Raw genomic sequence first — 26,261 nt, forward strand, 5'->3', positions numbered from 1 at the left:
TTCCTTACTGGGATCCAACGGTACCCTAAATTCTAGTTCAGTGTATATGGCAGTGATCGTGCGCTCCAGTGCGCATGACCAAAATTTCCACGAATGTACATCACTGTTTCGTATAGTTTCGGGGATTCGAGAAAAGAGACGAATGTGAGTCTGTTCTTCTTGTTCTCAACACAGCTGAAATTCAACCTCGCATCACCGGCATGCGATTTCGAACTTTGACTGCCTAGACATTTTTACTTTCCAACCTATATACGTATAAAGTGACATAATAAAAAAAATTTCAAAAATTATTTTACGGAAATACACGTTTTAAGACCCCCTGATCATATTTTAACTATTCAAAAAAAGACATTTTTGGACGTGCGTTCATATATTTATATTATTATTACGATTGAGTCTAAACAACCGAATGAATTTCAATATTATTTTAAATTTTTAAATCTGAAAAAATTTGGGAATGTATCATGTTTTTCGCGCTCAACTCGTGAGGAACCCATACATCGAGCTTTTTTTTGTAGTTAGCTTTGTGTAAATGGTTCAAAACAGTTTTGTGGACAATGCCTAGCTCCAGACCAATATCGACACTGCTGATATGTTTATCTTGCTGGACTTTTTCAAGAATTTCATCAGCTTTTTGAGTGATTGGACGACCAGAGCGTGACTCATCTTTCACATCGAAATTCCCAGAACGAAAGCGAGCGAACCATTTCCGCGCAGCGGATTTTGATAAAGTACCTTCACCTTACACAGCACAAATTTTTTCACAAGCCTGCGCAGCGTTCTTCCCTTTGTCGTAATAAAATTGCAAAATATAGCGCAATTTTTCATTATTTTTCTCCATCTTCAAACGCAAACAACTTTCTAATCACTGCACCAATTTCGATGTTTATAACCTCAAATTAACGCTTGAAGTGTCACCTTTCTAATGAACTTTTAGTGGTGTCGCTGCGATCTATGTTTCCTGAGTTAGTTGCAATTGACGTCGCCTATCTGGAAGAACGCCACGAACTTTTTCAAAGACCCAATATTATTCTCCGCCCTCTCAAATCCACGGTGATGCCGTAGTGCGTCAACAAATCAGCACCTACGATCGGGTATGGCACGTCTGCCACGCAAAAGTTCCACGTGATCGGTCGTCGTAGACCGATTTCAATGGTGCGCGTCGACTCGCCATACGTGTCGACACGCGTATTGTTCGCGGCATAGAGCCGCAGACCGCTGGCCACGGGTTTGCAATTTCTGGCTACAGGCAAAAGGGATATGTCTGAACCCGTATCTATTAGGAATATTTGTCCCGAAATTTTGTCCTGGACGTGGAGACGTTTTGAGTTTAATATTGCATTACTACCCTCACACCCTGTCCCCGCGGGGGAAGGTATTTCTAGTTTTCCGTCCGCGGTGACGGTTTCGGCCACGTACAATTTTCGGGGTCCTTGCACGCGTATGCTTTGGCCCCGAATTTGCTATGGGCCCAGCACACCGCGGGAGTTAGCGTCGGAGCCGCTCGATTTCGCTCGCCCGAACGACCGGCAAACCCGCGTTGCCGTGATTTTGACCGCGACCGCGACATCGATTTCTCGAGGCGCTCGAAGCTGGCCGACATCTTTAACACCGCGTCGCACAGTGGGGTATTTGCTCAATCTAGCTGGCCAAAATTATTTCTTTTATTTAATTGGTTCAAAACGTAATTAGTTACTTCTTTATGGTAAGATTTAAAGAATTTAAGAGTGAAAAATCATTATTATGCGTTTTTTAACGATTTAAATGTTTTTATTGAAATAGTAATATGTAAAATTAAAAATGAATAAAAATATATATGTGAAGTATGTAAAATATATAACTAAATATAACTAAGAAAACATACAACTAATATAACTAAAAATACATATTACCTATATAACTAAAAATATATATAACATTAATCAGATTTTAATGGTCATAGTTCTTCGTCTGAAGACATTTCATATTCCTCCGAAGAAACATGTTCTTCAGGGTCAGTATCGTCTGTAGGTTCATCAGGTGGTAGAAGCATTTGCATAGTTTCTTTTGAAAATTGTTTTGCTTTTTTCTTAATTTTGGGTCTCATACCAGTTAAAAGTGGATCAGAATTAATCAATAATCTATTGAAGACGTCCATATTGCATGCCTCCCTTGAAAATTTTCTTGCATAATTTTGACGATACAAACGAAAATGTTTATTTCTTGCTTCAGCTGCCTCTTCCGATAATTGTCCAATGGGCAGCAGGGCATTTTTTATTATAATTGGACCATGAATTAAAATTTTGTGTACGGTAGGTGTCATCGGATACCATGGGTATAATTTGACGTATAGTTTTGCCGTGTCAGTAGTATATATAGCGAATTCTTGAACATTTACTTCGTAGCCACTAGATATTACTTCTAAGATAACTTTAAAACGAGTTAGAAGTTCTTGATTCAAGCTCGTTATTTCCTTCGTTAGCTCAGGGTTCATAAAAAATCTTCGACTAGTATTGCCGTCATTCGTGTTGCCGAAACCTGGTTTCGGTACATCAACAATTAAACCCAACTTCTTCCTAAATTCTTCTTGAATTAATAACTTTCTATCGTGTACGATGCTTTTCTCACTTTCCGATCGTACTTGCCATTTTTTTATGGGTAACTTATATGATAAATGTAATAAGTTTTCGAATAATCTTATTCGCGCGTGCAAGATTGATAATCCAAATTTTAATGTATCTTCATTAATTTCTTGTTGCTCCGCTAAATTATTAAATTCTTTAGAAGATGCACCGCAAATGTAACACCTCATTGTCGAAACGTTGTGTGTGACTGCGTTACATATCTTGGCATCAATCATCGTTAATAGCATTGTATGCCTAACAGATAAATTTCGATCTACCACTGTTACCTTTGACTCTTGCAGAGCATCTATTTGCGTTTGTATATAACGAATTTCTTCGTTAATTATGTCAACAGATTCTTTAATGAATCTAATCCTTATAGGCCGACAATAACGTGGTGAAGAGGGTATTGGATTCTGCCAAATAATTCTTCTATTATTTATGCCACAAGTTAATCGTAGTGGCACAAACGAACTTTGAAATATGTTTGCGTCCGAATCTGCGTCGTTGTTAAATTTTTGTTTATATTGGGACTGTTGCGATCCGTCACAACCCCACTTAGAAATTAAATTTATAGTATTGGCATCTTCTTGGTTTAAAGTTCCTATAACATCTTGTAAATATATTAATAATCTGTTAGTGGTGTGATTCATTAATTCCTGTACACTTATTTCCGCAGAGGTAGCAGTCACTGTAAATGAATTTTTGTTTGGATAGCAATCCATTTTTACTGTTTTTAATATTGAATAACAAGGATAGAATTTTTTTTTCGTTTGCCTGATAATTTCGTATTGTCTTCTAGAAAGATCGGCTTCTACATACATTGCCAATGCCTGCAATGGTAACAATTGCGAATTTTGTTGTGCACTTTTAGAATATGCTTTCTTATACTTATTTGCACGCCTTGGAGAAGTGGTTATCTCTTTTAGCATTTGGGAAGCATCTCTCATTCCACTAGTTTGTAATTCCATGCGAGCAGCAAAAATTAATTGATCCTTTTCCACTATGTTGCGTAATTCTTCTGTCTTCCTTCTTTTGCTTCGCTCGCTTGACTCTTCGAAAGTTTTTAGTGGCCGTCCCGATCGCGTTTTTATTTTACTCACTTCAAATATTCCTTCAAGACATTCTTGATTCTTTCGAAGAAAAATTTCTTCTTTTTTATGTGCCGCTGCCCATCTATGTTTCATTTCCGATTTCACGTACGAAAATTTGTGTTTAATTTCCTTTCTTTCATTTTCTGAATATTCTTCGCGGCTCAGAATATAATTTTCAATGAATTTTAATTTTTCATTGATATTGCAGTCCTTTTGTTTTTGCATTATATTAAAAATATCTCTCCGAGTCATTACTCTAACTCCAGATGAACCTAAACACAAAATTATATTTTTTAAAGTAAAAGTAATCCATAGTGAAAAAATAACACGTATGACTGTTTATTATATTTCTAATGATTATAAGAAGATTCACGCGATGCCGCGGAAATTTTTTTTTCGAATATAATGTTAAAGCCTTTCCCTTGAATGTTAAAAAAAAATGAAAGTCGGGACGCACCCTGAAGTATGACAATACTCTTCGAGTTATGATAATAGTGTCTCTAAAATTGAGTAAAAAATTCCTTTTTTCAACGCTCTTTAACTATATGAAAATAAACGAAATTTTAATTAAAATGCTTGACATTTATGCACACTTACCTGCTTCACAAGAATCCATAATTTATTGCTTATAAATATCTTTTAAACAAAAAAATGATAACTTTGAAACTCTGATGCCGTAGAAAGTAACAATGAAACACACGTTCGCTGTTCAACACGCTCAAGTTCAAACTGATCAAATGCTACGACTGCTAGCGTGAAGGCGACAAAATTGCAGTTTATGACATCCCAGGTACTTACCTTTTTCAGGTAAAAAGTTATTTTTGCCTACAATGAGTTTGACTAAACTGACTTTTGGCCAGCTAGATCGGGCAAATACCCCACTGTGCGTCGGTCAGTCTGTCGAGCTTCGCCTCCATCGGATCGCGGTTTGACCGATCCCTCACATTGACCGATGCGGCGACGTGGCTGCTTTGCGAAGTAGACTCGCATATTCTATCCGCCATTTCCGCGAGGTCTTGCAATTTCGGCACTTTTGCCGCTACTAATATTGTTTTCACCATTTCTGGCATCTGCTCTAAGAAAATCGAGCGCATCACCTCGTCGTCGCATCGACCGTCGTCCAGGGCACGCAACCGGTATAGTATTTGCGACGGTTTCCCTTCTGTAGTAACCTGCCCTTTTAATAATTGCCGGAGCCGGCTTTCCGCCGATGCCGCGTACGCCGACATAATACGCGTTTTCACGAGATCGTATATATCGTCCGATCGTGGCCCCGTTAATAAGTCCCTGATGGAGGATACGACCTCCGGATCTAACGCCGCGACGAGGTAATCTACCCGCGTTCTCGCATCTGTTATCCGCGCGGTATTGAACGTAGCCTCGACTTGCAAAAACCACAGCATCGGATCGTCGCGAAAAAATTTCGGAATCTTGGGGACGCGGTAAGAATCGACGCTTCCAAGATGGCCGTCGCTTGTGGCGTTGTTCACCGCCATCTTGCTGCCCTTAGCTCACCTTGCTCCGCTTCTCCTGACGCTCCACGCAGCCCTCTGCTTCCTTTTGCCGCTTGGCCGGAACTCGTTCCCCGTGTCCTGGTCCACGTTCCTCTGCGCTGCACGCCGAGGTGTCCCCACGATGTGGAACGCTGATCCAGCGACACGTGCGTCCAATGGCGTCGGTTGCACCCCCCTGCTCTGGATCCTCTGGATCCTCGATCTGACTCGTTCAGTTCTTTGACAATTCGACGGTGAAGACTCGTCGGGGTCACCAGTTGTGGGTTTATGCTTACTTGACGCACGTGGTTCGTTTCCACGTATTATGCGCGTGCGTTCGTAGGCCCACCCCTACGACCACGGATATTAATATTCGAAATAACTGAACACGTGTATGTAACAACAACAACAATAACGAGTAGGGGAGACCGGGGCTGGTTGACTAACTTTTAACATATTTAATTATTATAAATGAACCATTGTTATTTTATTCACTTATTGTATACCAATAGTTTACACATTTACTAAGGTATACAGTGTAATTTTTAAAGCCGCTTTGATTAAATCTAAGTTGTAGTTTTTATCACATTTATGCAGGTGTGAGCAATAAGTCAACAAACCCCGGCTTTGGGGTTAGTTGACTTATACGACGGGGTTAGTTGACTTGACATTTACTTTTAAGTTTTAAACAAAAACTAATAAACAAACAACATTTATTTTTTATACATATTAATTATAACGCTGAATTTTATTTATAAATCGTCATTTGAATTGCAATTTATACAAACGTAAAATATTTTATTTAAACCGATACACTTCTCGTGAGCCCATTTGCTGCAACGTGTGCATTGCACCCACTTATCACCACGAACGCTCTTACTCTACAGTTCGTCGCATATTAAACATTCAGTATCATCTTCTGATACTGAAATCGGATCTCTGTTGGATGATGTGGATGCTGTGGTACTTAATTTCCGAAAAAGAGATTTTCGTGCGCTTTTTGTCCTGTCTCTTACAATTATATTTCTTTCTCGCGGGCATTTCTTTTCTTTAATTTTTTCTTTTTCTTGTTTCAGTGCTTCTTTTACCGGTGTATCCGTCAAAATGGCACTGCGTCTCTTTCTTCTCGGTTTTCTAGTATTCTGTCGTGCAGCTGCTTTCGGAAATGGTCTTACTTCTTCTGGACTGAATGTTTTATTTCCTTCTTCGTTTTTATTGATTTTATTTTCATCTTCTTTCGCGTCAGGTGGACATTCATTTACATTTGCGTTTACTGTAGGTAGCTCTTCAGTGTCAATTATCAATTCAGTATTTTCATTGATGGGAGCAGGTCTGTCTGTTACATATGAAGTTAAAAAATCACTATCAGAAAAAATGTTATCATTAAAAGGGCAAATTTCGGTTTTTTGAAAGCCAGCCATTATATTCACTGGTGTAGCAGCTGCAGCTAATGGTAAAACTGTTTTTATAATTCCAGGTATGTCATATATAGAAAATGTTTTACCAGGATTATTTACCATCCAATTATCAATAGCAGAATTGGTATATTTTTTTAGTGGTCCATAAACACTTCTATCTAATGGTTGCAATTTGTGCGAACAATGCGGTGGAAACGTTAAAACCGTGATGCCATTTTCTTTACAAATATCTAAAGCGGTTATCGAAAGGTGAGAATCGTGATTATCGAGCAACAAAAGGATGGGCCTTTCCTTCGTGCATTTCGTGTGATGAACAAAATGCTTAATAAATTTTACAAAGTATTCTTCCTTCATCCATCCAGATGGATTGGCATCACCCAAGCTTCCGGTAGGCGCGTCGCTAATAAAATGATTCCGGTAATTCACTCGTGGAAAAATAAAAAAAGGAGGAATTGTGTTTCCACTTGCGGATACAGCAACAGTGAGGGTTACAAGTGTTCCTCTTTCGGCTGACACTAATTTACCAATCTGTTTAAAGCCACGTCGAGCTATAATTTTATCTGGCTTTTGCACTGTGGTTATACCCGTCTCATCAACATTCCATATATCCTTACCTTCAAGACTAAGTCGATTATACACTATGTTTAAATTTGAAAAAAACATTTCTACGTTTGTTTTATTAAATGAGGTGGCTCTTGATAAGCTTGTTGCTTGTGGGCATCTTAAAGATAAGCTATTGTTTCGTTTAATAAAAGAAGCATACCAATCTGGCCCTGCCATTTTATTCTTGGCCCAATTATTTGGAATTTGAAGTTTATTCGAAACTGCATATTCATAAGCAAATTTTCTAAATTGCTTCGGCGTCAATCCGTAATAAATATCCGATGATTGTTTTAAATAGTCAGATAAAAGATTCTCTGCTTCTTGAGAAAAAACTTGTCTCCCATTAAAATAACCAACACGGTTTAATGCAATTTCAACGGTTGTTAATTTCGCCTTTTTAACATAGCGTTCAAGCGTTTTTTGTGAAATTAAAAAATCTTTAGCGACGCTATTAATGCTTCTAAATTCATTTATAACGATTTTGACTGCCCGCAAAATAATATCTGTCGGTGTTTTTCCCTTATCAGTTTTTCGTTTGTAATTCCTCATGTTGATGCCTGAAAGAAATTGATAATTATAATGGGCAAAGCAAAATACAAATAAAACAAAAACAATATCCGGGGTTAGTTGACTAAGTCAAATAACCCCGAACATGATTAGTCAAATAGTCCCATTCGACATCTTTAACATTTTGGTTGCTTTATATCGATAACCTTTACGCATTGAATAATGTAAAAACTGCAAATTATAGCCAACACATCACACTTCTGTTAAATATTTATAAAAAAAATATTAAGCTGTACTTACTAGATAAAAATTTATAAATTGTCAGAAGGAAAATATTTACTTACCGCTATCGTTTTTTAATATTTCGCTCTCACTGATGTAAAATGCAAAATATTGTCACGGTAACAAACTACATGATGGTTTAGACATTCATATGTTTCAAAACATCGATTGCAGCCGCATGCATTTTATAATATAAAAATTAAAGGCAATTAGTCAACTAACCCCATTAGTCAACTAGCCCCGGTCTCCCCTATTACTTTATTAACGCTAGGCGTACAAGTCTTTGTCTAGCAACAGGAGTTTTAATCTTTATCTTTTTGAGGTGCTTCTTCGCGAAGTTCTTACCAAGCAGTGACTTGAGCGTTCTTGCATTTTTGGGAGGACGCGCTTTCGCCCTGCTGCGCTGCGCGCGCAGCCTTACGGCGGATTCGCACTTGACGGGAAACTGCGCCCCTATACTCTTGTGCGGACGAGACCATAAGTCTCGACCCCACACTCTTGTGGCGGCTAACGTCACAGGAGTAACAAGCGCCATCTAGTTAAGTTCCTACTTTAGTTAGTTTTAGTTAGTTTAAGTAAAAGTCACTAGTTTGTAGTATTTAGATTTAAGTTGGCGCACCCCCCTTGGTACATGGCCCAAGGGATGAAAAGGGCCCAGTTCTGTTCGACGCCCTCGAGAAGACAGAAGCATATAAAAACCGAAGCGTGTATTCGAAATAAAAGTCTTTGTGAACGCAATCGTATTAAGTGTATATATTGAAGACTCTCCCAATGCCTCAACTAGCGACGGCCTTTCTAGTTTCCCTGTTGTTTATCCGGCCCTGTCCAGGCGCATGGTTTCTTGCACCTCGTGGATTCTGCACCGAATCTACCGTGATAATAACAGAAACCGTTGGGATTATTTCTGCCTCGCGAATTGCTCCTGTTCCGCTGGAAACGCCCTCGGCTGTTGTTACGCCAGCGTCCTCTCAGTTGGGCCTCGAGTCGGGATAGCCGCCTGGCCATGGCGGCCACTTCGCCATCTTGAACTCTGGGCCTGGCGTCTCTCGTTTCGGGTGGGGTGTAAGCGTCGTCAGAAATGGCGGCCACCCCCGCCATTGCTGAGCGTTCCGACACTTTGTCGGCCAATTTCGCCTGACGATCTAATGGCGCATCGTCGACTACTGCCAGAATGTCCTGTACCCTTGCTGGAAGACGCTGGATCCACAATGTACGCAGTGCGTCTTCGCCAACACTTTTCCCCGCAAGCTGCGTCATTTCACGCAACAATTCCGACGGCTTTTTGTTGCCGAGCTCCATGCCGGTCAGCAACCTCCTTAAATTTGCCTCGTCCGATTTTGCCAGACGATCGATTAAAGGCGGGGCCTCGATAACGTCCAAAACTATCTTCATCGTTGCCACGTCGAGATTTCTAATTATGGCAGAGCTTTTTACGGCATCGGCTCTTACACTATATGCCGCGAATTCTTTCTCCAACATGGTGAACCACAATCGTGGTTCCTCCTTCCAAAAAGGTGGAAGTTTCACGTTTCTAAACTCGTGAGCTTGGATTTCCGGACGCACGCTGGTCGTCATGGCGTCATTATCTGCGTCGTTGGGCATCTTCTTATTTCCCTTTTTTTTTACACCCACGAAACAAAATTAAATTTCAAAGCAAAACCGAGGTTTCGGCACCAATGTGGTGGATAGGTATCTGCTGGGAGAGTCTTCAATATATACACTTAATACGATTGCGTTCACAAAGACTTTTATTTCGAATACACGCTTCGGTTTTTATATGCTTCTGTCTTCTCGAGGGCGTCGAACAGAACTGGGCCCTTTTCATCCCTTGGGCCATGTACCAAGGGGGGTGCGCCAACTTAAATCTAAATACTACAAACTAGTGACTTTTACTTAAACTAACTAAAACTAACTAGAGTAGGAACTTAACTAGATGGCGCTTGTTACTCCTGTGACGTTAGCCGCCACACTCTGTAGGATTTAGGGTGCCACGCACTGACGCGGTACCAGTTGGCAGCCTACTCTGCTTTGCGTTCTTAGGAAGGAGATGGGCAACTCAATAACTGGTACACGTGGGTGTAACCGTAACACTATGTATTTAGTCTACAACAATGATGACCGATCAAGCGCACAAGACGAACGCGTCCTGCTCGATCGGTGGCGAGTCGACGAGAGAGTTTTGTTCTCTCCCCGTTTTCCATCGCCCGAGGTCGGAGGTGCCAACCTCGTCGGAGCGATCACTAGACGCGGGTCTAGGGGAATTTGCGCTTGTGGCGCCAATATCCCTACAACTCTAATGACGCTAGTGCCATCTGTGGCAAACTCCATCAAATAGAAACACATAAAGTTATAACTTTTATATCGAGTGTATTAATTATTGAACTTTGTTTACAAATTTTTGTAAAGCATGATAATAACAATAATTAGCTTTATAGCACTGGAATGATGATCATGTATAAAAAATGTTGGCGGATGGCACCCATGATTTTTTATTCATCTGAAATTGAAAAATCAAATAGCATTTTAATATGTAGATCTATGGCTATCGTGTGAACTAGAATTAAATAAAAATATTCAAATTTGAATATTTGACAAAGTTTTTAAAAAAAAAGTCAATTATTCGTATTTTTTTTTCAACCTTGAAAGCTAAAGAACAAGAAATTAGTAAAATATTTCAATTATCCTAGTTCACACGGAAACTAGAGGTGTATGAAAGATGTGTACAAAATTATAGCGAAATCGGTTGAAGACTTTTTGAGATATCGTGGGCGCCGCTTCAAAAAAATGCGGTTCGAGAAAAACGCGTTCGAAGTTCAAGTACGTATGACACAAAGATAATTTTACTTACCATTAATCTGCAATGCCTGGACCATACAGTACACCTTCAGTTTCTTCCTGGAAGTCATGCAGAAGTGAATTTTCTTCTCGGTTTTGAATCCGAGATTTTTTGACGAAGTCAGACGATTTTCGTTCGGAGCGGTACAGGCGAGCGTTGTCACGGTGCGTAGAATATGTGCAAGAATTGGTGCCAATTTTCAATCCCATTGTTTCCATAATTTTTAATACTCCTTCAAATCCATCGTTAAAAATGATAACTGCCAAAAAAGTAGCTATTTCAACCACCTTAGGCCCAGAATGAATGTGTTTTGGGGCGAATGTCCAAATTAGGGAATTCAATGATTCGTTATTATTTTGGGTCTCAACTCCCAAGCATCTGATTAATAAATCATCTTTTGATAAATCTTCGTAAATCGGTTTAATTGTTTCTAAAACTTGACTTTTTAAAGGAACTCCTAGAGTGGTTAAAATTCTTGAGGAGTCCCAAAGCTTCTGCTTTATGCCACTTGCACCAGCTGATTTCACCCTTCGGACAATAATCGTGCTGCGGATTATCATCAGAAGAACTGCAGTGATAAAAAGAAGCCCAAATCTCTCTTTTCATATCATCTATTGAATCAGGATGCCGTCGTATGGCTAAGCCATAGAATTTCGTCAATTCACCAATGACTTTTTCAGTTAGTTTACCGTGTCCCTTTCCACCGATTCCCTTGTGTTTTTTTTTAATGTTGCGAAGTCTCGTGCCCATCCCTCTTTTCCACATGACCTACGCACTCCTTTTTCACAACTTGTTTTTCATCTGTATACGGATTAGCATTCAAAATACCTTTGAATGTTTTGCTATCTCCGTCTCCAATGTATGTTAGGCACTTTACGCCATGTTTCTCCATAGAACGTGAAAACATTTCAATAATAGCGTCAATTTCCATTTTACCAGAGCTGCCAATATGATTTATGGAACAATCCTTGTGGTTCGATAACTGTTCGCACGCTCCACGGGAACGGGATGGCCGAGTCGTTTAGGCGTGAATGAGTTCGCAGCAAATTGTTTTCGGCCTTGCGGCTAATCAACTATTATTCACAAAACATACATAAATTCACGTTACACTTGAACGACACATACAGGCAGTAGCCTGAGACAACCAGAGTCACTGTAGCCTCGGTAGGCGTGGGCGAGGGCCCGAGAAACTCCCGAATACGGAGGGCCGGATATCGGCAGGCGCGGTTCGGATTCCAAAAGTGGCGCGTGATGGACGCGTTAAACAGCCATAATTTTCTCGTAGGCTTTTTTTTTTTTTTTTTTTTTTGTGCAGTACCTGGGGCTGGGGGCCCTATAACCTGCATTTAGAATAATTGTTAGTGCCTGGTATATATTTATGTTAGTGTGGGGTTGTGGTATTTCATGCGTTCAGGCTCGAGGGAAAACTTTCAAAAACCTCGTTTTCATGCGTCATGCGGTTAGTTTGATAGTGGGGGTTGCTAGTTTAGGATGAGTCTGGGTGTTTTTATCCGCGTTTTTAGTGGGACGGTGATGGGGTCATAGTTCCCTAGAGTGGCTATTAGGGGATTCGGGTGATGTAGGTTGGAGATTTGAGCTGCAGCGGCCAGCTTCATGACATGCTCGCGAATATATTCTATTTGTGCTTCCTCATGCAATGAAGCAGTTGTGTGGCGATTCTCTGGTGAAAGAGGTTTGTTTAGAATGATGCGGAGATACTTATTCTGTATTATCTGAATCCTGGACAGGTGTGTGTTGGCTGTGGTGCACCAGATTTCTGCTCCGTATGTTAGGATTGGGCGTACGCAGGTGTTGTATACAGGGTGTCCCAGCTAAAGTGTGACAGTCGCGATACTGCAATAACTATTGATGATACGGAAAAATTGTTTATATGAAAATTGCAGGATAAAATAGGATCTTTATTCTGGCGTAAACGGAAATTTTATTTATGTTATTAATTTCAAAGATACGATGATGAAGTTTCGTTTTTTAAATGGAGCTATATATTTTTTTTTGGATCATGCGATAGTGTTTTTCAAGACGAATTCATTAACCTGCAATTTATTTACCCGATATTCATTAGTTTTCAAGCTATAGCGCTTGGAAATTTACTGATTTTCGGCGAAGACGTCTCGGCTTGAGTGGCAAGTCATAAAAGCGGCCCTATTGTTGCGCTGTTTGACTCCGCCTGTTGAAACCGATAGCAAGGGGTCTACGCTCGGAACGGCAGGCCCGAAGAGTCAGAAACATGAAAAGTATTGCCCATCACGATTTAAGTTTGTCGCATCGAGGATGGTGATGTCGCTAATAATTTGGATGATTGGAACATTCATTTAAATGTTTTAGCTGAAGGTAGGTATAAAGACATAACTTAATTTTAATTTATGAAAATATTTTATTATACAAGAAATTCATTCCACATGTCTCCCGCTGTTTGAAATACAGTCGCGTCGGTATTTAAGTTGACACTTATCATTTTTATAAAATAGCCGTAAAAGGATACAATAAAAATAAATAAAATACGAAATGTTTACAAAATAAATTTATTCGTGTCTTAAGTAAATAATGTCACCTTATTAATTATGTTCATTTGAGTAACAATAGCATTAACAAATATTTTCTAATGAACGTCTATCGGAAAGTAAATTGACAATGGTTATAAAGTAAATTATAATTCTATAAGTAACAGTAAAAAAAATATTTAATAAGCAGTTTGATACCCTTTGGCTTTAATTACTTCCAGTAAACGATTTGGCATACTGTGTATTAATTTTTTTAACGTTTTGGGCTGTATTTCATCCCATGCCGTTTTTAGTGCGGCTATCAATTTTGGTTTTGTATAGCGGTCCGATTTTGGTATTTTTCGATCGAGTTCGTCCCATAAGTGCTCAATCGGATTTAAATCAGGGCTCTGCAGTGGCCAAGAAAGCAGCAATATATTGTTTTCGTCGATAAATTTTTTAACGATCTTTGCAGTATGTTTCGGATCGTTGTCGTGTTGGAATATGTATCCTGTATCTGGCCCAAATTTTTGAATTGATGGAAACAAATTTTCTTTTAGAATATCGATGTATTTCGCTGCTGTTAATATACCATCAATAACTGTTAATTTTCCTACATTTTCATTGTTGAAGCAGCCCCATAACATTATAAGCCCCATAACATTATAGACCCTCCACCGTGAAACACGGTGGAGGTGATAACATTTTGTTTAAAAGCTTCTCCTTTTTTTCTCCACACATATTTCCTTCGTTTGTTTGATTATAATTCAAATTTTGACTCATCACTCCAAATTATGGATTCCCAGAATGCAGTCGGTTTATTAAAATGCTCTTTTGCAAAATTTAAACGTTTGCGAGCATTTGTTTCGGAAATGTGTGGCTTCTTCCTAGATATTCGACCATGCAACCCAGCTTCGTATAAACGGGATTTTATTTGAGTGGTCCCTATTGGCAAATTTAAATCTTCTTTGATCTGTTTGGCAGTAATAAATGGTTCCTTTTTTGTTATTTTAACAATTTCTCGATCCTGACGGGAAGTTGTTTTCCTTTTTCTTCCCGTTCTAACTAAATTTTCAGGTTTCCCAGTAGTCTCTATCTTTTTATACATTTTTCGCACCCCCTTCCTTTGATATCCCAAAATCTGTGGCAATCTGTTGCAAACTTTGGCCTTCTCTCCTTCTTTTATAAATTAATAATCTTTCAGACTCGTGTAATTCCCGTATTTTCGGCATGCTACAAGTAACCAATTCTTAACAATAACAATACATAACAAAAAAAAACATTATATAAGAGACTAAATACATTATCAAATTATTAAATGCGCGTTTAATAGCAAAATTTTATTAATGAAATAAAAACTTGATTACGTCAACTTACTTTCCGGCGAACCAAATTTAGGAAATATTTTTACAGATTGACTGTTATTTGATTGTACGCGGTGTTTTCGCTTTGACACTCACTGGTATACTGAGGCATTTCTTGTACATAATGTAAACAATGTCAGAATGTACGGAAGGACGCGTACAAGTGTTTAAATTATGGAACAATATTGTCAATACCAGAAATACAACAGCGTCAACATAAATACCGACGCGACTGTACATATTTCTATGCGTTTCATAAATTCTTTCTCCACGTTCATTAATACATCCCTTGGAATACTTTCACATGCAGTTTTAATTCTTTCTTTTAAATCTGCGGTGCTTCGTACTGGTGTTTTGTAAATTTGTTGTTTAATATAACCCCACAGAAAAAAATCACATGATGACAGGTCTGGTGATCTCGGTGGCCAAGCAATTGGCCCACCACGGCCGATCCATCTTTGTGGAAAGTGTTCATTTAACCATGCCCGCACAGATGATGCGTAATGTGGGGGACCTTCATCCTGTTGGAACCACATATTTTTTCTCTCAGCAAGTGGTATGCCGTCCAAAACGCTGGAAATATAACTTTCTAAGAACGCCAGATACGTGTTGGCTGTCACGGACCCTTCAAAATAATATGGCCCGTAAACTTTTCGATTAAATAAACCGCACCACACCATAATCGAGCTTCGATATTGGTGATTTACTTCCCTTTTCCAAAGAGGATTTTTTGTTGCCCACATTCGGGCATTCTGATGGCATATTTGCCCGTTGGTTGAAAATATACACTCATCGGTTAGTAATAAATGTCTCAGGAAATTACTGTCCTCCGCCAGATTTCCCGCAACCCATCTCGCAAATTCCAATCGAGGTTCGAAATCCCTGTCGAATAATTTGTGTATATTGATTGGCTTGCACGGCCTCGTATTATGTTTTTTGAGGATTCTATGAACTGCGGATTTTGATACCCCGCAGCTCACTGATAATGCCCGAAGTGATGCTGTCGGGGTTTGATTAATGACTGCTAATACATGCACCTCATGTGAAAGGCTTTCACCAGAAACAGTGTTTCGCCTGGTCACCTCTCGCTCATGTAGCGAACCAATTATTTCAAAGCGGTCACATATTCTTTTTATCTGAAAATTGAGTGATTTTATGTAAACACGAGTGCGAAAAATAACTTTAAAGAAAAACTGTATAACACTGAATATATAATTCTATCATTATTATGTTTATACATCATGCAAGAACAAATAAAAATATCATATCGTCTTTTTATTAGATTCATTACCGTGCTTTATCAATACACAAGGAAAGGATTAAAGATTCAATATCTAATAGTGTTTTAGTAAGTGAAAATGGAAGCTTTACCCATCATTGGATGTGGTTTTGGTAGATTCGGATGCCGTCGATGAAAAATTTCACTCACTTCCCGGTATGACAAGACGTGCCCAACACCTCTCAATCGCACAAGCTCTATTTTCTCCTCAACACCAAACGACATTTTGAATGAATGAACGAAAGTGAATGTAAGACTACTGCACAGTTCAAAGATCTGACGAGTTCTGATTCAAATACTGTTTTCCACTTTTTGAAGGAATCTTTCAGAAGATATGATTGGTTTCTTTCGAAACAAAGAAACTTCTTCTATTGGTTGGAAATGTCTAAAGAAGTAGTAAACTGAAGGGAATGAAAAATTCGCAAGGATAAGGAATATAAAATTGATTCGTAAGAGAACTCATAAAACGTATTAAACAGTGTATTTCAATATATTGCAGCGGAACAGTAAACTCATAAAACCAGCGGATGTAGAATCACACCCTTCATAAACAGTCAAGGCTTTTGCTTACAACTTACAAGGAACCATCGCGAACGGTCCGGCTTCGATTTTGATGAAACTTTGTACACTTATAAAGCAGCCAAAAATAATCGACACGTATTTTTTTTTTAGCTGCGGTAACTCGAGTTTAAGGGGTGAAACCACCCCTTGAAGTTTTGGCTCGAAACGGCTATCTCGAAAACGGAAAGACGTACAAAAAAATTGTTAATGGGCGAGGTTGATGGTTTCTTATGTACAATAACATGCTGTTAAAAAATTTAAAAAAATACAATTTGTTTATAACAAAAAAAAATTTATTAACTTAATTTTTCATTTTATTGAAATTTTCATAATGACAAAAAATGACGAGCATTTTATTCCAAATCCATTGGTATGCGATTTTTTAAAATTGCCTCCTACAGTTTTGCAGATTTTGATGATTTACATCTTGCGCGCACATCCATTATGGTAGTAGCCGTTCTAACTTTGATTTTAATGAAGCACTGTAGGCTTGCACTACTTCTAGAGGACAAAATCGGGAAAAATACAAGAATACCAATTTGTTGATTGAGCCTTCGTTAAAAAGTTATTAAAAAATTAAATTAAAAAATTTCAAATCCTCCAGGAAAAAATTATTTTCGGTTGCGGGGGCTCAATTACAATCATTTTTGGTGAATAGATATACCCCCGAAATCCTACCCACTTTTGAGAAAAAAAATTCTTTACCGAAAATATTATGTCTGACCATACCATTGATATGTTTCACTGAAATTTCAAGCAAATCTTTAAAACGTCATAATTCCTGAACGGCTTGGACGATTTTAATGTTTCAAAAAGCAAACTACGCGTATTTTAGTGGAGAATAAGTAGAAATTCCAAAAATATGCAAAAAGTTGATCCTTGACCCCGCAAAATGAGAAAAACCACATAAAAATGGTCCAATCTTCAAACAGCCATAATTCCTACAATAATGAATATATTTCAATGAAACTTTTTTCTGAAGTAGAGCTCATAGGTACCTACAAAAAAGTATTAAACAACTTTTCTATAGCGCGTCAAACAAAATTACTAAAAACAAAAAACGAATTTTTAAGAAAAATCGACAGGGCGTAGGTGCCTAAATTTTTCAGCGAAAAAAAAAAAATTATTTTCGGTTGCGGGGGCCAATTACAATCATTTTTGGTCAATACATATACCCACGAAATCCTACGCACTTTCGAGAAAAAAATTCCTAATCGAAAATGTAATTTATGGCCAGAAATGGCACTCGAAAATTTCTTGCGTATCTTTAAAACGTCACAACTTCTGAACGGATTCAACGATTTTACTGTTTCAAACGGCAAACTATGCGTATTTTGGTAAAGAATATGTAGAAATTCTAAAAAAAATCAAAAAGTTGATCCTTGACCCCGCAAAATGAGAAAAACCCCATAAAAATGGTCCAATCTTCAAACAGCCTATCCTCAACTCCTACAATAGTGAATATATTTCAATGAAACTTTTTTCTGAAGTAGAGGTCATGGGCACCTACAAAAAAGTATTAGACAACATTTCTGTTGGGCGTTAAACAAAATTACTAAAAATCAAAAACCATTTTTTAAGAAAAATCGACGGGGTGCCTAAATTTTTCGGCGAAAAAAAATTTCAAATCGTTTTGGAAAAATTATTTTTAGATGCAGGGGTAAATTACAATCATTTTTGGTGAATAGGCATACCCTTAAAATCCTACGCACTTTCGAGAAAAAAATTCCTTAGCGAAAATCTAATGTGAGGCCAGAAATGGCACTCGAAAATTTCTTGCGTATCTTTAAAACGTCATAACTTCTGAACGGATTGAACGATTTTACTGTTTCAAACGGCAAACTATGCGTATTTTGGTAAAGAATATGTAGAAATTCTAAAAAAAATCAAAATGTTGATCCTTAACGCCGGAAAATGAAAAAAACTCCATAAAAATGGTCCAACTTTCAAACAACCGTAACTCCTGCAATAGTGAATATATTTCAATGAAACTTTTTTCTGAAGTAGAGCTCATAGGTACCTACAAAAAAGTATTAGACAACATTTCTGTTGGGCGATAAACGAAATTACTAAAAATCAAAAACGATTTTTTAAGAAAAATCGACAGGGCGTAAGGTGCCTAAATTTTTCAGCGAAAAAAAAATTTCAAATCGTTCTAAAAAAATTATTTTCATTTGCGGGAGTCAATTTCAATCATTTTTGGTCAATATATATACCCCCGAAATCCTACGCACTTTTGAGAAAAAAATTCGAGAATGTGTGAAATTTTTCAACAAAATTAAAAAATTTCAAACCGTTCTGAAAAAATTATTTTCGGTTGCAGGGGTCGATTACAATCATTTTTGGTCATTACACATTACCCCGAAATCTTGGGCATTTCGGAGAAAAAAATTCAGTACGGGCGGAACTTTAAACGTTAATAATTTCTTAACGAAGCCTCCATCAACAAATTGGTATTCTTGTCTTTTTCCCGATTTTGTCCTCTAGAAGTAGTGCAAGCCTACAGTGCTTCATTAAAATCAAAGTTAGAACGGCTACTACCATAATGGATGTGCGCGCAAGATGTAAATCATCAAAATCTGCAAAACTGTAGGAGGCAATTTTAAAAAATCGCATACCAATGGATTTGGAATAAAATGCTCGTCATTTTTTGTCATTATGAAAATTTCAATAAAATGAAAAATGAAGTTAATAAATTTTTTTTTGTTATAAACAAATGGTATTTTTTTTAATTTTTTAACACCATGTTATTGTACATAAGAACCCATCAACCTCGCCCATTAACAATTTTTTTGTATGTCTTTCCGTTTTCGAGATAGCCGTTTCGAGCCAAAACTTCAAGGGGTGGTTTCACCCCTTAAACTCGAGTTACCGCAGCTAAAAAAAAATACGTGTCGATTATTTTTGGCTGCTTTATAAGTGTACACAGTTTCATCAAAATCAAAGCCGGACCGTTCGCGATGGTTCCTTGTAAGTCCGTTTATCTTCAAATCGAGATATTTAAAGGTTTGCGTTTCAATGAATTTAAAAATATACGTATAGGATACTAATGAGTCATACTGCTTAAGTGTATCTAAGGGTGTTAAATTTATAGTTCCTATTAAAATAGTGACAATTATTAAGTGAATAATATGCGTTTTCTTATCAAGAATGGAGTTAGGCCACTTTCAAAATTAACAACTGTAAAAGAACCAAATTAATTTATTTGAAACAATATTAGTTTATTTGCTTGTCACAATGTCCGTCTCGGAGTACAACTTTCTAATCAATCCTCATTCAAACATCGGCCTCTCGGTGTAACAACGATCTCCCTGCGCAACGTACATACCGTGTGAATATTCGCAACTTGCATACAAGGCAAACATTCTCTTACACAACCAGATTCATTATAAAATTTGAAGGCGCCCAAGTCCATTCAACATAATTTAAGATGCTTCAAATTGAAAAAAAAACAATACTGAATTTATTTTACATATCTTTAAAACACTTTGGAAACATAATTTATGCCATTCAAAACATTTTTTAACTACATAACGTACAAAATTACGAACATAAATTTATTGCAAAACAATTTACTACTCATCTACATTTTGTGCGTGTGAAAGGGATTTGAAGAAATCATGATGTTCCGGTGGTATACACTCCCGTCCATAAGTCACCGGACACTTACTCGTTTTCAGCAAAAGAATGATTAAAACACAGATACAACTCTCTAGCTTGATTTTATTGTTAATCTTGTAATATTTAGGTATTTTACGATAAAGAAGTAGTGGAGAAATGTCAAATATCTTACCGAAATGTCTTATATTTTCTTTTCGTCAATATATCCGCCGCGTGCGGCTATCACTGCTTGGACTAGTCGTGGCATCCTGTCGAGTAATTTTTTTAATTTTTCTGGATTTATTGTTGTCCAACTTTTTTGTAATAGTTCCCATAAATGCTTTTTTGATTTTGGACACACTTTGCGTACGTTTCTGTCTATTTCTTCCCATAATTTCTCTATTGGATTAAGATCGGGTGATTGCGGAGGCCATACCATAATTTTCAATTCATGATTATTTTCTAGGTCTTTTAAATAATTTGCACAAATTTTTGCGGTGTGTTTGGGATCATTGTCCTGCATAAATATAAAGTTTCGTCCTATTAAGCGTTTTCCAGACGGCACTGCATGGTCATGTAAAATTTGCAAATATTGTTCTTTCTTTAATATTCCCTCGATTTGCACTAAATCGCCAGTTTGATTTGCCCCAAAACAACCCCATACCATTACAGACTGACCCCCATGCTTAACGGTTGGTACAATACAATCGGGAATTAATTTTTCACTTTGTTTCCTACGCACATGGATTCGTCGTTTTGTACCAAACACCTCAAACTTCGACTCATCGGTCCACAACACCTTTTCCCAATCTTCAGCAGTGTAATCTTTATGTAATTTTGCCCACTGCAGCCTTTTTCTCTTATTTTGAGTCCTTAATAACGGTTTTTTAACTGCAACACACCCGCGAAGCCCTGCTTGCAAAAGACGCCGCTTAACTGTTGTCGTACCAATTGGATCCTCTCGATCTTTGTTAACTTCTGCCGCAATTTCTGTTGATGTCATCCTCCTGTTTCGTTTACTTAACGTTTGTATATAGCGGTCTTCATTTTCTGTTGTTTTTTTGGGCCGTCCAGTTCGTTTTTTATATTCAAAAGTATTAGTCTCTGTTAATTTTTTCACTGTATCATGCACTGTTGATTTCGGAATTTTAGTTTTTATTGCAATTTCCCGCACAGAATAGCCTTCTTTAGCAAGAGTAATAATACTCGAACGCTTTTGAATGGATAATTCTTTTCTAGAACTGCTCATACTGATCACATGCACTGTCAAACTTGAAATGAAGAAGAAACAGCGACTTCGCCTTCGCAGCTCCATGCTTATCTCTGTTTAGTCTAGAACTCCTCTCAAAGTGTTTATAAACTCTTTACAATGTTCCCAATATAGTCCTTTGATGGTTTTGAACGTCCAAAGCGAACAATTTATCCCAACATGTACCGAATGGAAATGTAACGAAATAAGTGTTTATGCATGCAGTTCCTTTTTTAAACTTTTATTTAAATAACTAATATTTATTTCTATTTTTATATACCGAAATTATCGTAAAATACCTAAATATTACAAGATTAACAATAAAATCAAGCTAGAGAGTTATATCTGTGTTTTAATCATTCTTTTGCTGAAAACGAGTAAGTGTCCGGTGACTTATGGACGGGAGTGTATATCGTAATAGGTCAGTTACTAAGTATGTGGACACTTCCTTAGTTCTTATATCTACCTGAATAAAATTATGATATCTTTGGTAAATTTGATTACTTTGCATGTATTCTAGCTCGTACAGTATTAGAGAAGATATTTGAGTAATAATTTATTAAATATCTCACCGATAACTATATAAAATTATTATATTTCCTTTTCGTCTACGTATCCACCGCGTGCTTTTATGACCGCGTTTACCAGTCGTGGCATCCTGGCTACTAACTTTTTCATTATTTCTGTGTCAATGAGGTTCCACTCAGAATGTAAGATTTCCCACAAATGTTTTTCTGACTTGGGACATCGTTTTCGAACTTGTCTATCTATGTGATCCCATAGTTTTTCTATGGGATTCAAATCGGGCGATTGGGGTGGCCATACCATCATTTTCACTTCAAAATTCTCTTGCAATTGCAGTAAATAATTTCTACATATTGTAGAAGTGTGCTTCGGGTCATTGTCGTGCATAAATGTAAAATTGTGGCCAATTATGCGATGTCCAGTTGGAATTGCATGTTCTCTCAGAATGTTCAAATACCCTTCTTTTCTTAAAATTCCGTTTATTTTTGCTAAATCTCCAGTCATATTGTTCCCAAAGCATCCCCATACCATCACAGAACGACCCCCATGCTTAACTGTGGGCACTGCACAATTGTCATTTAGTTTTTCAGAAACTTTTCGGCGCACAAAAACACGTCGCTTGGAGCCAAACACCTCGAACTTCGATTCGTCGGACCATAACACCTTGTCCCAGTCTTCCAGTGCCCAATTTTTATGGCATTTAGCCCACTGAAGCCTCTTTTTCTTATTTTGTTTTTTTAAGAATGGTTTTTTCACTGCAACACAGCCTCTAAGACCGCCCTCCTTAACACGTTCGTCGCCGCGTCACCCAGATCTGGGTGACGGGTATGCTTCTGTGGGGGCCCCGTCACCCAAATATGGGTGACGCTCTCTTATTCAAGTTAATAGTACTGAGGGGGCTGGAGGTTCAAGTGACAAACCTCAATCTACCCCAACAATTATTAAAGAGTTTATTTCCGCGGGTGTCGGGGGTGTAGCCACACGTAGGTCAAAGTTAATAACACTGGCTTCGCAAACGCGCGACGTCTTAGCCAGACTCGGGTCTAAAATAGACTGGGGGTCTTTCTTCTCACGTCCCCTGAATATATACAATTTCTTACCCTAATAGCAAAGGTAGAGAAAAAGAGACAGGACAGAAAGACGGAAAAACGAAACTGGAAAATACTCAGTATAGGAAAAGTTTAGCGAAAGCGAGTCATAAAAGTCAAGAGGCTCGCCGGGCCCGGATCAGGGTGGTCCGAGGCCCAGGCGAAACCTTGAGGGAAAACAGACGCCTCGCACGGCTTTGGTCGCCAAGTGTTTAACAGGACGACCAGGCTCGCACGAGACCCTGGGAAAATGGAAAAATAGAAAGCTTAAAACTATCCTTACATTCCATTCCCATTCATACTCTGGCAAGGGCGTAGTGGCTATACAATGGCCGCTACAGTACTTTCAGTTGGATTTTTAAAAGGAATTTAATGGAATAAGCACTGAAATATAAATATTATACTATACTGTTTACTAATTTATATTTAGGATAACATATTACATTATACTATGTCGTATGGTGTGCGTTGAAACATTCTAAACACATTTGAGGGTATTTTGGACAATTGAAACAATAGGTCGTAGTTTTTTTTACATTTTTTTTCGCTTCTTGACGTTCAGCAGTTTGCCTTCTCTTCTGGTAACATAGAGCGCACATCCTTCTTATAGGCTTGCCCTGCTGATTCCTACGAATCTCTAGCTTATGGAACACGTTCCTTGTTTTATTTCTATGCGTAGCATTTTCCGGGGACAACCATTCGGCAACGAGGAGCTCCCGAAATTTTCTTATTTCAATTTTTTTATTTGTGGCTCTCTGGTACACGATGTGAGCATTTACTATACTTGTTCCTAAAAGCAAGTGCAGTGCTAATTTCCGATACCACTTGATACTTTTTCGTATCGTTGTGGCATATGACGCCATCTGATCGCTCCTGTCGATGCCACTTTTTCCATTATTATATGCCAGTATCGCCAAAGGTTTCTGTTTAGGAGGACGTCCGCGATGAGTAGAATCCGAGGTTGAAATCATAATAGGTGCATGTTTTGTTGATAACATCCTAACATCGCGAACATCCCTCCACTTTAGCACCACAATACCGTTGTCATCTTCTCTTGCTATCATTTCACCTCTCTTCAATGGGTACGACATTACAAAACGTGGCATAAATTTTTTGTTGTATCGCACAGTACCAACGACATGCGTCTTGAATTTTAAAAATTTGGCTGCTAATTCATAGCTTGTGTAAAAGTTGTCGACAAACAAAGTTCTTCCTTCATTTATCAATTTATCTGCAAGTACAATGCAGACGTTTTCAGCTATGCCAATTTGCCTTCTTCCGCTGATGTCTCGTCCAGAATATATTTTTGCAGGCCATGTATACCCTTCGGTGGAGCACAATTTGAAAAGCTTTATACCATATTTATGAGTTTTGGTTGGTATGTATTGTCTGAATATTAGTCGTCCCCTCCAAGGAACCATTGTTTCGTCGATTATAATATTTTCACCTGGTGAAAAGACTTTTTGAAAGTTGTCTGTCAATAGGTTTAGGAGTGGCAAAACTTTTCCAAGTCTGCTACCCTTTTCTATCGTTTCGTTATTTGCAAAATGCAAGTTTGCTAATAGTAATTCGAAACGATTACGGGACATCTTGCTGCGCGGAAATGGAAAGTTGTAGATAGGGTCCTTTGACCAACATTTCACAAGCGGTGTCTGTACTAGACCCATCCAAATCATCAGTCCTATAAATTTTATAATTTCTGCAGAAGTGGTGGGTTTCCACCTGTTCAGTCGAGCATGCTCAGCCATTTGTTGTTGATGCAATTTTTGCTCTGCATATCTATTAGTCTCTGTGACTAAAAGGCTTATCACTTTTTCGTCTAAGAATAGCGAAAGCACTTCACTTGCGCTAATATCAGACGGCAAATCCATCAGAAGCCCATCTTTTCCGGTGAACGTAAATGACTGTTGCCTGTTAGCAAACTCGTTCCACTGGATATTGTCCAATAAATCATGAACAGAGCTCAGCTGCTCTTCTTCGTCTATAGCAAGTTCTTCCAAAATGTCGTCGAGGTCTTCACTTGCATATGATTCCTCAGAATCGGAGTTTGAACTCGATGAAATTCTATTTATAACTTTTCTTCTAAAACTCACTACTTCGTCATCACTACTCTCCTCACTTTCAATTATATTTTTACGACATCCAACGAACATTTTGAGGATAAAAAAGTCACCGACGTGCGTCTCAAATAAAGTATGCTTCTTGACTAAATGAAGGATCTGGGATAACTGCCGTGAGATCACAGACAGTCCTCTAGCCGAAAACCTTATCGCTCTCCCCATTTCAGAACTAAACACACTTTGTTATGAATCGAAGGTTCGAAAACGTTACTCGAGTGCCAACTCGAGTTACATCCTTGCTATTTCCCGCTTATCGCTCTGTTTATGTTTCGGCGTTCCAACAGTCGGATTTGGGCCCCGCGAGAAACTCAACCGAATTGCGCTGGGCAACGAACGTGTTAAGACGCCTTTTCACTGTCGAAACCGAAATTGTGCGGTCCCTATAATTATTAATTTCTGCAGTTATTTCGGGGGCTGTGTCTCTCCTATTTCTTTTACTTATAGTTATAATATGACGATCTTCTGCCTCAGTTGTTTTTCTGGGTCTTCCAGGTCTTTTTACAGAGGAACAAACTTCTGCAACACTGAACCTATTGATGCTGTAGCTCACACAAGACTTCGAAACTCCTACTTTTTCGGGAATATTCCTTATAGAATACCCTTCTTTCGATAAAGTAAATATTTTCGAACGCATTTCGACGCTTATTTCGTTTCTTTTCGTGCCCATCGTGCTCTTCCAAGTATTTAAACTGAACTGATCTAGGCAGATCACTAGAGTGATCGCTGTGCTCTTATCTAACAGTCTTTCGTTTCGAATTACATTTCCAAATGTTTATGTTACTCTGAAGAAGGCAACAGGCCTCACTCAAGTGGTGCAGTAATCGTAAACTGCGAGAAAATAGCCTTACAAACCGTACGCACGCAACGAAATACATATAACGCAGTTTTCCACCCATCGGATAGAATTACTTTTATTTATTTAAGTAAATTGCATAACTAAATTGTTAAATTAGCACTACTAGAATACATTACATACGTATAACTAATAGAATTTAGCAACAAACATTATTTAATAATCGAAATATACATAATATATCACAAATTTCGTGAATGCGTTAAGTGTCCACATACTTATGAGCGGCAGTGTATATGTACATTGATAGGAAACATTAAACTGGTGCTAACGCCGCTAAGATTC

At 38.1% G+C, this 26,261-nt stretch overlaps 3 protein-coding genes across 3 annotated transcripts; all 3 read right to left on the reverse strand.

The window, feature by feature from the left end:
• Nucleotides 1-4,557: 4,557 nt before the first annotated feature.
• LOC122404101 lies at nucleotides 4,558-5,193 on the reverse strand. The gene has a single exon (XM_043407995.1). The coding sequence runs from the start codon at nucleotides 5,191-5,193 to the stop codon at nucleotides 4,558-4,560; it is 636 nt and encodes a 211-aa protein (XP_043263930.1).
• A 3,602-nt stretch (nucleotides 5,194-8,795) lies between these two features.
• Nucleotides 8,796-9,602, reverse strand: LOC122404102. Its single transcript, XM_043407996.1, has one exon. It carries the CDS (start codon nucleotides 9,600-9,602, stop codon nucleotides 8,796-8,798), a length of 807 nt encoding a protein of 268 aa, XP_043263931.1.
• Nucleotides 9,603-23,428: 13,826 nt separating this feature from the next.
• Nucleotides 23,429-25,326, reverse strand: LOC122404098 (piggyBac transposable element-derived protein 4-like). The gene has a single exon (XM_043407993.1). The coding sequence runs from the start codon at nucleotides 25,283-25,285 to the stop codon at nucleotides 23,453-23,455; it is 1,833 nt and encodes a 610-aa protein (XP_043263928.1). The 5' UTR covers nucleotides 25,286-25,326; the 3' UTR covers nucleotides 23,429-23,452.
• Between the last annotated feature and the right edge of the window lie 935 nt (nucleotides 25,327-26,261).

The sequence above is a fragment of the Colletes gigas genome, unplaced genomic scaffold, assembly GCF_013123115.1.
Source record: "Colletes gigas isolate AHSC1104 unplaced genomic scaffold, ASM1312311v1 Colletes_gigas_Sc00102, whole genome shotgun sequence".
Lineage (NCBI taxonomy): Eukaryota > Metazoa > Arthropoda > Insecta > Hymenoptera > Colletidae > Colletes > Colletes gigas.